Genomic DNA, 14,251 nt, shown 5'->3' with positions numbered 1-14,251 from the left:
AAAGTATAGAAATGAACACACAGTTGTATTTACAATTTACCATTTCTAATTCATTTATATTAGAAGTTAGTTTAGAGTGGAAATTCAGTTTTTTTAAAGCAAGCAATAGTTCATTTTAGATGTTTATTCTATAACCCTCTCAGGCATAAATTACCGATATAATTAAGTAAGAAAAGCTAATTCTAGGAGACTTTCCCCCGCCCCAGAGTTGAATAAAACTGCTGCTGGCTTGTTAGAAAGCAACGTCCACTGCCAACTCAACCGAGGACCTTTAAGGGAACCACACCCGGTCAATACGCGTCATAAGCTTTACAGTGATTGGTTCAGATTTCTGGGGGCTCGCCCGCATCTTTCTCCGCCTATGTCTTGCTCCCTACGTCACTGCTGCAGGCGGTGCGCGCTCTGTGATTGTCTTGCTCGCGCGCGAGGTTGGAGAGGGCCGGGGTGAAGATGGCGGCGCCCGTGATGAGAGTGTCTGTGCCGCGGTGGGAGAGTGGGGCCCGGTATGCAGTGTGTGTCATAGGGATTGTGCTGTCCATCTACGCTTTCCACGTGGAGAGGGAAAAGGAGAGGGACCCTGGCTACCAGGCCGTATGCGATTTCAATGAGTGGGTTCGCTGCTCCAACGTTTTATCGTCCAGGTATTGGGCACTCGCCTGCTCACTATGCATTTCCCACTGACTTTGAGTGAATTGGAAAATATGGTTACACAGGTGTGTAAGGTGTCACGTGTCTGTCATTGAGTTTCTGTGTTCTTAAAGCTACCTACCTCCACTGCCATGTCCTGCCCACTAGGAAGCATCGCTAAGGGTTACGTGTATAACAGCGAGCAAATGCCTCATAGGGCGTACATCTAGTCATCCCTGCGCGCGCGCGCGTGTGTGTGTGTGTGTGTGTGCTGTGCAATAGTTTTGCTGGTCATTATGGAGGTAACCGGCACATACTTTTACTGCTGTCACTGTGTATGGGAGGCTTCCACTGGTTAATATACAGGCGGCTGCTCCAGTGCATGGAAGTGGATGCTGTGCCATTACTGTGCCATTCATTTCAGAGGAGGCAGTATATAATATATATAAATATATACACACAGTGTGGTGATACCCCAGTGCATATGGGCAGGGAGTCTGTGCCTGTGGGTGACATTGGAGGTGTGACATATAATATTCCTGCTGCAGTAAGTGGGAAGAAACTGGTGCCATCAGTGATTAGAGGGAAATGGGCACATCGTGCTGGTGATGTCCTGGGGCATATAGAGTAGTGTGTGTACAGCACTGGCAGGATATAATGGGCTAACTGTAAAATACTCAGCTGCTCTTCAGTTCATGTCCGACAAAGCCTGTGCCATATCTATAGCAATGATTACAGGACTCTACCATATAATCAGGCCCGGACTGGCAATCTATGAGTTCTGGCAAATGCCAGAGGGGCTGCTGTAAGATGCCATACCAGGTCGCTGTGGAGTGCAGGGGCGGATTTACATAGTGGGCCCTCTTAGGCCTGCTGTCATTTGTCGCCCCTGTACCCTCACCTTTATTCTCTCAGATTTTCAGAGAAATGAGGATTGGCACACGGGAAGTTTAAAAAAACGATTGTATCTCCTGTGCATCCGCAGTGTTTCTGAACCAATGTGGGTGTGTTTGATCAGCATGCTGCCCCCTAAAATCCTGCCGCCCTAGGCCCGGGCCTTGGTGGCCTTTAAACAAATCCGGGCCTGGTGTAGTGGGCTGGTTGGGCCTCTGTGTATTTGAAATGCCAGGGCCTATTTTGACTCCCAGTCCAGACCTGCATGTAATGTCATCTGGTTACTACGAATGTCATATAAATCCTATTTGCGCTGCAGAGGAGTGATGTCGACAAATATCTTTTACCAAGTATTGAGGTTTGCAAAGAGTGTAAGTATATTGATGTTGCAGCTCCTGTTAATGGGAGGTGTGTGTTGGGAGAGTATTAGTTCTTACTGTCTATGCTACCAGTCTTTCAGTGCATTGCAGCACATTGCATTTCTGCTGTGGGACACTTGACAAAGCCAGATGAAACCTGGAGATATAGAGGGTAGCAATCTAATGTCATAATCCGCATTCCAGTTTATTCAACACTGCACTTCCTCCTGCAGCAGAACAGCGTTTAGGGTAGGACAACACAGGCGTTTTCTGTGCGATTCAACGCGCTGCGCAAAAACACGTGTCAAATCATATGTGACGGAAATAAGGTAAGTGAATGATCGCACAGTTAAAAGGCCAGTTTAGTCCTACCCTGAGTGTCAAGTGCTTGATGACTGGCATGAAATGTGATTTGGCTTTAAAGTGACCGCACACCCCTGACAGAAGCAGGGACCAGATTCCTACAGTATTTACTGCAACAGATGTTGGCTGTGGTGACCTAATTAAAACTTAGTCTTTCAAGTGTATGCAGGGGAATTATCTATGCAGGAACCTATGAGATACATTTTTTTATTTGCTATAAATTTGGTGAACGTGCAATAGAATTTTAATTTCTGTAATGTTGAGATCATGAAAACTAAAATCTCTTGCTTGTTACTATTTGTTCTTGCATAGGAAATTGTGTTTAAATGGTTGATTTTTCTTTCTATTTTTTTTCACAAAGTCCTTGTTATACTTTATGGCTGAGATTCTGGATGTTTGTAGCAGAACATTCAGACCACAAAGGTCCCGCATCCTATCTAAAACCTATAACTTACATTTCTGCATGAATGTAAGCTCTTAATAGTGCTAATTAGCAGAATACTTGACATGTAACACAACTGATTAACAATGTATTGCTGTTGCTATTTATGTGAGCTCTTTGGCCAAGTCTTATGTGGATCTATTCTCCAATTATTAATATCTGACACCCAAGGCTATTTTCAGTTTTTAAAAATGATGTATATTTGCACTGATTAAATCAAGAAATATTATAGGCCTGATTTGTGATTGCTTGAGCGGGCATTCATAGAAAACCTGTGTGAGTTCTGCACTTGTATTTTTTACAATCAATGACTTTGGCTTGCTGCTGAAAGGAATCAATGGATTTTATTGAAAATTAATAAATGCATACAAAGCTTGGTACAGGTATAGGATCCCTTATCCGGAAACTCGATATCCAGAAAGCTCCGAATAACGGAATGGCTGTCTCCCATAGACTCCTTTTTATCCAAATAATCCAAATTTTTAAAAATGATTTCCTTTTTCTCTGTAATAATAAAACAGTACCTTGTACTTGATCCAAACTAAGATATCATGAATTCTTATTGGAAGCAAAACCAGCCTAATGGGTTGATTTAATGTTTAAACGAATTTCTAGTAGACTTAAGGCATGAAGACCCAAATTACGGAAAGATCCGTTATCTGGAAAACCGCAGGTCCCGAGCATTCTGGATAACAGGTCCCATACCTGTACCTAAAATCAGACAAGCTTTTAATTTTTTTCCAAAACCCACTTGTGGGGAAAAACTTCTTTTCAAATCTGTTCATTAGGAAGCTGTAATAATTAATTATAATAAAAAACACAAGTGCAGAAACTCACACACAGTTTGTGTGACTAATTTCTGTGTGACTTAGGCTCAAGCAACCAATAACCATTTAAATCTCAGCCCCAGTTCTGGTGACGTTTGTTTTGCTTTAATGTATTTCCACATATAAGAGCATCTTAGGCTTAGACATTTTGAAAGATTTACACAAGGAATGACATACATGTATCTCTCTGTTAGACATCTCTTCTGTGTATTGTCACACTTGGGTGAAGTGTTAACCTCACAAATTTCTAAAAAAATGTAATTTTTTTTTATAATTTGCTTACACTTTTTCTTTTTATTTCTTGCAGTTGGAAATGTTGTCTTGGTTTTTTTGATAATCCACTTCATATAGTAAACTACTAGTCCATTTCATCTTCATGTCTCATCGTTTGTACAAAGTCTGAGTTCAAAGGTGTGCGAGAACGTGGCACATGGAAACAGACTGCTGTAGGCTTTATCAGTTGTGTAGGCTTTCTGTGTGTGAGTATAGCTGAGTCATAACATTAGTGCCATACATAAAGTCTGTGTCAGCAGACCTCCCTTTCATTTAATCTTGTGATTCCTTTTTTTCTATAATAGCACCCACAAATATTTTATACTATTTTTTGCTTGTCATCTGCCTTGGTAAGAGTTCTTTCCATAATTTGTTTTGCTGTACCCATACTCAACTAAAAAATACATATTAAATAAATCCAGTACAACAGGTTTGCTACTGATAGAGGTTTATTCTAGCATAGTTGCTGTACAATACTGTTTTATTACAGAGAAAAAGGAAATTAAAATTGCTTTAAATGGACTGTATGGGACATGACCTTAACATAATTTGCAGCTTTCCGGATATGTCTTCGAGATATGAGATCCTTTACATGTTCAAGAAATAGTAATGGCATAACTTTGCAAATCTGCCAGTGTCCTTACCCTCTGCTACTTAACTCTGCCAAACGTCCACAGCCTTTCTCTGCCATCTGCAGCAGTTTGCAGGGGTGGGGAAGTGGAACAAAGATCCTTGTTGCTGTTTTAGAAGAAATTAAAAAGTCCTTTCACTGCTAAAAGAACAAGTTTTCCAGAAATTTTCTAGTTCCAAAATGGCCATGACATTTCAAAACCCTTGTAGATTTAAGATTACTGAATTGCTTCATCTCCAGAAAAATGTAGATTTTGTTTGCGAGAAATGTGTCTAATATAGATACACCTGAATTGCATACAGATTTGTGTGTGATGACAGTTGCGCAATATGCTACTATATATATCTTAACTCAAGTCTAATATGTTAATAGTACATAGTAATAGTTTGTTAGTAATCCAACACATTAAACATTATACAATAAAACCTACATTTTACATACCCTTATTTTAAGTTTTTCCACATTTAACACATTTTTTTTGTGGTATATAATGTGTTTTCTGGATTTTACAGCATTTTATTCTCATCCCCTGAAAAATGTAAAAAATGGTGTTGGACAGTGTCACTTTAAATAAAACACTTCCATTCAATTTAAAAGGGAACTATTGTGAAAATGAAAATTTAATGTAAACTTCAGCATACTGAAATAAGAAGTTTTCTAAATATTAACAATGAAAAATCTGTACAGTTTCTGAAATAATCAAGTTTATCTTCACTAATCCCTCTTTCAGTATCTGTTTCTCTTTATTCTCTCTTCATGCAGCAGTTGGTTGTCAGATAATCATTGACAGTTACATCCATTATATCTTATAGGGGGGGGGGCTCCTTTTGCCTTGACAATGTATTAGAGCTCACTCTATTAAAACCACCGGACATCATGTCTCTCTACATGCAGTTTTTTGGATTTTGTTTGTACTGGAATCCGTTATTTGAGTGAGCGCTAATACATCGGCTAGGAAAGGAAGCCCCGCTATAAGATATATTGGATCTAACTGTCAATGAATATCTGACGCCCAACTGCTGCAAGAAGACAAAATGAGGTAGAGATGCTGAGAGAGGGATAGTGAATATAAACTTGATTATTTCATAAATGATGCCGAATATTTAATTGTTTTAGAAAGTTTCTTATTTCAGTATGACAAAGCTAATAGTAAATTTTCATTTCCGCGATAGTAACCCTTTAACTTGGCATCAGCAGTGTGTATGTATATATCTATATCTCTATATCTCTATATATATATATCTCTATATATATATATATATATATATATATATATATATATATATATATATATATATATATATATATATATATATATATATATATATATATATATATATATATATAGAGATATATATAGAGATATATATAGAGATATATATAGAGATATATATAGAGATATATATATATGCAACAAAAGAAAAAAGATGATTGTGTGGTAAGTTCTATGCAAACTGTTTACCCCCAAGCATAATAGACTGCTAAGGAACGACCACAGAACAAAGGTGCATGTAGACCCATTAAGCAACCTGCTTAGTCCAACTTCTCTCCTAAATATTCCAATCATTTCTTTTCATAGAAAATATTTAAGTTCCTATGATCTTGGGTAGTCGCCATCATACCTTAATTCAACGATTATTGTTTGTTAAAAGCAAAGTCAACTGTTCTTCAATAAGGCATTCATTGTTCTATTTGGCCTTTCAAAATTTTTTAATCCTAAACCATTGGTATCCAGCTTAAAGAAGAAGGTAATCATAATTCCACTGCAGAGGTTCTTAACACATACAGAGGAAGAGTTCCTCTCGCTTTGGGCCAGAGTCCTTTACAGCATTAGGAAGCGTATTGGACAAACATAACGCTACTTCCTGCGACAGTAAAATATTTGCTACATAGATTGCTTGTAGAGGATATTTTATCAAGGGTAGGACACCCTTAGGGTAAGGCCACACTAAGCGATAGCGCGGCGATTTGACTCGCGGCGACTTTTCGCCGCGACTTTTAATCCGCAATCGTTGGCGAAACTTTGGCGCTGGCGTCTATGGGGAATCGCGCAAAATCGCCAGCGTAAAAACACACGCGGCGATCTTTTTTCTATTGTCGCTTGAAATCGCCTAGCGAGGCAATTTCGAGCGACAATAGAAAAAAGATCGCCGCGTGTGTTTTTACGCAGCGATTCCCCATAGACGCCAGCGCCAAAGTTTCGCCAGCGATTGCCGTTTAAAAGTCGCGGCGAAAAGTCGCCGCGAGTCAAATCGCCGCGCTATCGCTTAGTGTGGCCTTACCCTTATGGCCTCAACAATTTATTTATTTTACAGATTACTTTATTTATTTTACACTTTACTTGAAATGGTAAGGGAGCTTATCTTGAATTGTCTCCAAATGGGTGAGGTGGACTCTATACTACTATATGCACAATTTCATAGCAGATTTGCTTGCCACATCTCCAGAGTGCACCAGTGTACCAAATATGTATGATTTGGAGATTCCTGGCAGTGAACAAAAACCCACAGCAGTACAATACTGAATTTTTAAAGAACTTCCCAGGAAATAGGCATACTTTGGAGTGCACAGCCTGAAATGCCCCTAAAAATAAGTTGACCCCAGAAAACCATAAATTTTTGGAAAGTACACATTTTTATGAATTCAAAATGGGAAAACGTCTTTTGATCTCAAACTACCGAAATGGAAATTTTCACCAAATGTGGAAGCATGTAAGAAATTTCTGAAAATCTTTTAACTTAAAGGAACAGTAACATCAATAAATGAGTGTTTTAAAGTAATACAAATATAATGCAGTGTTGCCCTGCACTGTTAAAACTGGTGTGTTTGCTTCAGAAACACTGCTATTGTTTATATAAATAAGCTGTGTAGCAATGGAGGTAGCCATTCAAAGGAGAAAAGGCTCCGGATACACAGCAGTGCCATATAGCTTTTTTTCAATTTCCGCCATTGCTACACAGTAGCAAGTTTATATGATCTATAGTAGTGTTTCTGAAGCAAACAGATCAGTTTTACCAGTGCAGGGCTACAATTCATGATATTTTCACTTTTATTTTTTGGTGTTACTGTTGCTTTAACAGCATCTTCATGTGCCCTTAGGTACTAAAGATAAAACGTCATATATGAAATTACAGGGTATGTCTGAACAGTTTGATGTTCAAAATCCAAAGATGGTGACATTTTGCTACCTACAAAACACCCTCCATATGTTTGTTATTTCGAGCTACTAATAAAATCTTTCTTTCGTTTTGTTTTTTTTTTTTGGTGAATTAAATATATTTTTGCTTCAAACTGGAAATCTGAACCTTCTGAAAATCAGCTCACAACTTGCACATTGCAACATCACAAACTTGATGAGCAGCAATGCCTTTTTACTCCAAACTGCTGAACTGCAAATATTAACTAGAGAGGTACATTTCCTGAAGAAAATGTGAGTGGTGCTTGCCGTGGCAAAACTCAGGCCCAAATCTGATTGGCTGTTGTTGCCCCGCCCCTTTTTTTCCTAATTGTGAACCACAGTCACTCAGTGACTAACATACCAAAGTTTGGGAATGCTGTCATTTAATGTGTAAAAATGGCAGCATTTCTATTTTTTTCTATTGAAAATCAATGAATGAAATTTGATTGGTTGTTGGTGGCTCCGCCCACTTTTTCTAAACTTGAAGTGGAAACCCCCAGCGACCACATTTGTGATATTCAAGGTCCCTGACATCAATACTGAGAGAATGGCAGCCTTCTTAATTTTTCCCAATAAAACCAATCAAAGAAATCTGATTGGTTGGTTTTGGCTCCACCCACTTTTCTTAATTTTAATCCCAGTCCCCCAGTGACCAACTGTGCCAACTTTGAGGAGGCTGCCATTAACCGTCTAAGAGCGGCAGCAGTTTAAAATTTTCCTATTTAATTGAATGGCTGAAATTTGATTGGCTGTTGTAGACTCCGCCCACTTTTTGTAAATTTTGGCCGCAGTCACCCAGTGACCCACGGTGCCAAGTTTGGGAGCTCTGGCTTTATTACTGTGAGAATTACAGCTGTTTACATTTTCTCATTGAAGTCAATAGGGAAAATCTGATTGGTTGTTTGCGGCTCCGCTCACTTTTTTGGGTCCCCAAAATAGGACAGAAAAGTCACAACACCCCATTCCCGAATAAGCTGAACGGTTTGACACCTCATTCATGGGTCTGCGACAAACTAATTATTCGATAAATTCCCCATTATAAGTCAATGGGGCAAATTTGGGGACCTCTCCTGCCCCGGGGGTAAAACTTATACCCTCGTGTGGGGTATCATCTGACACAGGTCGCAAACCTCTTCAAATGTGGTAAATTTAACGTTTCTACAAGATTCCCTCTCTGCGCTAGAATCCGTCAAAAGTTGGCCTCAATGTTAATCTATGGGACTTTTCGGGGTGGTTAATTGCCCCCGCAAGGGGCAATTAACCACCCACCCCTTAGAAAAGTCATACCACCCCATTCCCGATTAAGCCGCACGATTTGACACCTCATTCATGGGTCTAGGACAAACGGTGCGGGACTAGTTACGCGCCAAACTTTCATACGGAAGAAGAATAAAAATAAGTTTGCAAGATAACAGTAGTGATGCTTTGCTTCGCAAGCACCACTAAATAACAGTAGTGATGCTTTACTTCGCAAGCACCACTAATTAAAGTTCGCATTTGTCTCACGTGCCCTTAGGTATAAAGGAAAACTCATAAACATGATTGGTTTTCAGATGAATCCAACACCTCTCCATTATTCTAATCACTTACCTGCCAACCTGTCTATTATTATTAACATTATTATACATACGCAGAACATATGGAGTTACATATATCACAACCAATACAGGTACAAAAGGTGAGGAATGCCCTGTGCAAGAGGGCTTACAATTTAAAAGGAAGGGAATAGACATAAGGTATGGCAGTGGGCAAGATCAGTATATTTGCAAAAAATGGTTTTGGATGTATCCATAGGAGCACCACGGTGCAATCTTCACTACTTCCTCCTCTTCGTAGGCCTCAGTCCAGGGACCTACTGTATGCAGTAGAAGCAAAAGATGGTCTCGATGCTTACAAGGGGAATGCTGCTGAAGAGTTTTCAGAGAATATACAAATGCTAATATTTATCGCTAGCTTCTGGCCAGCTCTGAACAGCAAACACAAGTGATGACTGCAATAGTATTGAATTGTCCATCCTGGAGCATGTAGCTAAAATTAGCAGCTTTATTGCTCCTAGCAATAAAGGTCTCGATGAACCTCCATTTCAAATCCTAGTTGGCAAGTCATGTGTATAGTCATTGTTTCTCATAGAATGCAGGCCTTACTAGGCTTTATATCATAGCATTGTAGTTCTTTTTAAAGAAGAACTAAACCCTAAAAATGAATGTCTAGAAATGCCATATTTTATATACTGCCCTTATTAAACCAGCCTAATGGTTCAGCATCTCTATAGTAGTAATGCTCCAAGCCTTCAAAGTTGTCACAGTAGTTTCTCATCTTGGATTTTGTTAGGAATCTTGGTTACACACACATCCTCAATGGGCTTTGAGCGACTTGAGAAGATAAGCTTAAGGGTTGGCGCAAATCTACAAGGATGATTATTAATTCTGGTGCTAATTAAGTTTCTGATTATGTTTAGAATATAAATGCCACAATATAAGGTTGATTAATAAATAGAGTATATTGTGAGTCTGTACCCTAAGCTCAACTAACTCGGCTGCACTGAGCGTGTGCAATGATCATATAAATGCAATTTGTGTGTTTTTTCTAGCTCAGCAAATGTTTGCTGAGCTAGAATACCTAAAAATCACCAGTGTAAGAGCCCTTAGAGGCACAGATCTTCACTTTACAGAGCTGTGGTTGCCTTGAGCTGGTATAAAAGCCCAATACGTAATGTACAACATTTCTACCCTACTTCTTTTGTTAAGCTTTAATTCCTCTTTAACTGCTCAGTCTTCCTGGAATGTGAACAATAGGTTAAGGTAAACCTTAAGTTATAGTGGTCTCCTTACTCCTATAAAGATATCTACAAAATACGTGGACTTTGTTTGATATACGCTTGTGTACTCCTAAAGCCATACACTAATTGAATCTACTTGGTTTTATTCTGGCTGGTTGCACTTACAGGTAATTAGATCCAAGGCCGGACTGGCAATCTGTGGGTTCTGGCAAATGCCAGAGAGGCTGCTATAAGGTCCCATAGAAAGTCAGTATTTAGTGGGCTTTTTGAGCATCTGTGTGGGCTGATTGGGCCTTTGTGTCCTTGAAATGCCAGGGCCTATTTTGATTCTCATCCAGACCTGCAGATCTACATTTTAGTTGTGTTTAATAATATTGGTTTAAATGCAACATGATGCATTTTTATTTTTTTGACACCATAATATATTAAGGAGAAATGCATCATGACCTTATGGTCATGATGCAGTTTATAAACATGGCGTATTGCATCTTTCTGCACCTTAAAAGCTGAATATATCTTTTGTCAACTTTTTGTGTGTCTGTGGTGGTCCTTAGTGCTGACTTACCTTTGATATGACTAAATAATACCCAACACCTGGTGATGCTGCCACAGGTATAGATCATGTGAGGTTACCCACTGACAAAAAAAACAATGTTTTTTTTTCCCTTTACAGATGGGGTCGGGGATTTGGAATGTTGGGTTCCATCTTTGGAAAAGACAGTTTAATAAATCAGCCAAACGGTCTCTTTGGACTAATTTTTTATTTACTACAGATGCTTCTCGGTAAGTACTTTGCAAAATTACCTTCTATCTTTTGCTGTATGATTTTTTGTTTTACATATGCTGATTACCATAATCCATAAACCATGATTACCATAAACCAATGCAGTTCAACTGTGAACTCTCCAAGTGACTTTTACAATTTGGAACAATGGAGATTGTTCTTACGCTCTGCCAATGATTAGTGGGAGTATTGGTGCATCGATCCTCAACAGGGTTACTGCAATCCCTCACTCATAACTCATAAAGTAGCAGTTTTGAGAAGAACACTTAGAAGCAATTCTGCTGTGAATATTATTTAATCCGAGTGCTCTCCTCAAAACTACTACTTTATGTGACTTTTAAAATTTGTATAATAAATTATTGTAATGTTGCCTGTAAACTTGTTTTATGCCAAATAATCTGTTTTCTCCAATAAAAAAAGAGGACACCCATTGTTTATGGATTTTAAAAGATAATACATAGTAACATAGTAAGTTAGGTCTATAAATAGGTCTATATATAACCTGTCTAACTGCTAGTTGATCCAGAGGAAGGCAAAAAAAAAAAAAATCAAATTTGAAGCCTCTCCAATTTGCCTCAGAGAGGGGAAAAAAATCCTTTCTGACTCCAATAAAATAATCGGACTAGTCCCTGGATCAACTTGTACTATGAGCTATCTTTAATAACCCTGTATTCCCTCACTTGCTAAAAAGCCATCCAACCCCTTCTTGTAGCTATCTAATGTATGAGCCAGTATGACTGATTCAGGGAGAGAATTCCACATCCTCACAGCTCTCACTGTAAAAATCCCCTTCTGAATATTTACTTCTAATAGGAATGGATGACCTTGCATCAGCAGGAATATTGTGTCACAGTACTTTTATTAATATTGTTTTACCATACAGTTGCCTAAAAGGGCACCTATCCCAGGATTTGTTTTTCAAAAAGTTGTGGGCTGATACTAATCCTAATAGAGAGAACCTAAGAGAGCCAACTAGAGCCTGTATTCCGGTTGGATGAAGAAGTCGCTTGATCCTGCATAATGTGCATTCACATAATGAGTAGGCTGAGGGATTTGCTTGTGTGTATGTGTTTGACCAAACATCACAGCCATGTTGATTACTAATCATGGGTGGAAGATAAAGTGTTTGATTTCAAAAGCAGGAAGTTGTTGGCCAAAAACCCCAAGGATTATGGTTTACAGGGTATATTGGCTATAGTCACTTTGTAATTATTGCAGTCAGAACACAAATAAGTACACTATACAATTAGTATTAAATGAGCCAACTGGCAACTTATACTTCCATTTAATATATGGAGTCAGCCTTTTTGGCTAGAATGGCTTGCAAAGCACAACAATTCCAGATTTTTTTTCAAAATCTGTTTTTTCAGGTAACCATAACATGGCAATTACTTTTTTAATTAGTAATCTCTTGTATACTTTCATTATTTCCTTCTCTCTTCACTTTTACATGCATGTTCCTCTGTTCATCTTTTCTCATAATTTCCCTACTTATAAAAACTGAATGTTGATATGCTGACTTGTTTCTCCTTAAAAAATCTGATATTATAGGTAAGGTGCTACACATGCTGGAACCACATTCTCCTATGAATACAGTTCAATTCCTTTTATAGACTGAGTGCTAGAGTGCCTAGTGAACTCTCCTCTGCTCTCTTCCAGGTATGACCGTGAGCGCTGTAGCAGCTCTAGTACTTATGACATCCTCCATTCTGTCAGTAGTGGGGTCCGTATACCTGGCATACATCCTGTACTTTGTGCTAAAGGACTTCTGTGTTATCTGTGTCACCACTTACTTGCTGAACTGTATTCTCCTTATCATCAACTACAAACGACTAGTTTACTTGAATGAAGCCTGGAAAAGGCAACTGCAGGATAAACAAGAATAAGATGCCTATTGAACTGAATAACTTCTGGAAGACACTGCTTCCTTAACATTATTTTGCAGTACATTTTTATTGGTTTGGGACAGTTTTCAGGACAAAGAACAATCTTAATTTTTTTTTTTTTTTTAATTCTGTTCGACTGAGCGGGCCCTGGATGTTTGTCTTTATTTGCTACAGCACCTTTCACTTGAATCGGACAGGTGCAGAAGTGATGGTAATTTAAATTAACAATTGACAAGCTTTAATTGTTCTTACCAATGTGCTCTTTTTGAAAGACACATTACTGATCTTGCCAACATTTGCTGGCTATTGCTCCCTCCTATTTCAACCCTCCTTGTTATGTATGTTTGTGTGTCAAACCTTTAATGGACCTATTTTTGTGGGTGGGGGACTCTTCATCCTGTGAATCACTTATATTGTTGAAATACTAATCAGAACCCTGTTTTTCTGGTACTTCACTGGCTTCATAGAAAACAAAGATTGCAAACAATATATAATACATTTCCACTCAAGGTAAGCCTTGCATTGTCCTTTATGGCCTGTATTTGCTAACCATGGCAAGCTAAGTAAATTGGTGGTGGTGTTAAGATGCTTGAATAATGAAAGCTATCCTTAAAATTAAAATAGCCATGACTTAGACTGCAGCAGGTCCTAACTACTCTCTTGCATTTGGTCTTTTCATATTCATTTAGTCCACTTTAGTTTTTCAGTATTTTCATCCTATTATGCAGCTATCTTGCTGCCCCAAGTGCTCTACTTGCTTTTCCTGGTTTCAAACCATTTTAAGTTCTGTTCTAACAATTTTGGGCATTGATTGGAAAAAACAGGTTTGTGGTTTTATCAAAAGCAAATTTCTTGTTCCATTTGTACAAATGTGTATACATGTTTTTCTTTTTTAAATTTTGTTTGCTGGTTGTCTTTCTTAATTACATGGAAAATTATCCTAAAACAAGGTAGTTGCAAAGGCTTTGGCAAATACTCATGATTTGAACATTCAAACCTCTGTTTGCAGATATTCATATACCTGTACTGATTCTGAGTGACCAAGGAATCTTAATTTTTAATTTCCACCTTGGAATTTTTTTAATGTTTTTATTTTTTCTGTATTTCCCAATGAATATAGTACAGGTTGAGTCTGAAGTTCTAGCATTCCATAGGCAGAAATTGACATTCTGGCAGGCTGTCCCCAAGCTTCCTTATTAATCCCAAAA

General features: G+C 38.4%; 1 protein-coding gene across 1 annotated transcript; it reads left to right on the top strand.

Moving 5' to 3' along the window:
• Nucleotides 1-351: 351 nt before the first annotated feature.
• On the top strand, nt 352-13,940 carry vkorc1l1.S (vitamin K epoxide reductase complex subunit 1 like 1 S homeolog). Its single transcript, XM_018249673.2, has 3 exons — nt 352-641; nt 11,047-11,156; nt 12,817-13,940. Exons 1-3 carry the CDS (start codon nt 451-453, stop codon nt 13,041-13,043), a joined length of 528 nt encoding a protein of 175 aa, XP_018105162.1. The 5' UTR covers nt 352-450; the 3' UTR covers nt 13,044-13,940.
• Nucleotides 13,941-14,251: the final 311 nt, after the last annotated feature.

The sequence above is a fragment of the Xenopus laevis genome, chromosome 2S, assembly GCF_017654675.1.
Source record: "Xenopus laevis strain J_2021 chromosome 2S, Xenopus_laevis_v10.1, whole genome shotgun sequence".
In the NCBI taxonomy this organism is placed as follows: Eukaryota; Metazoa; Chordata; class Amphibia; order Anura; family Pipidae; genus Xenopus; species Xenopus laevis.
The sequence above is the reverse complement of the archived record's forward strand: the minus strand, read 5'-3'. Positions and strand labels throughout refer to the sequence as shown.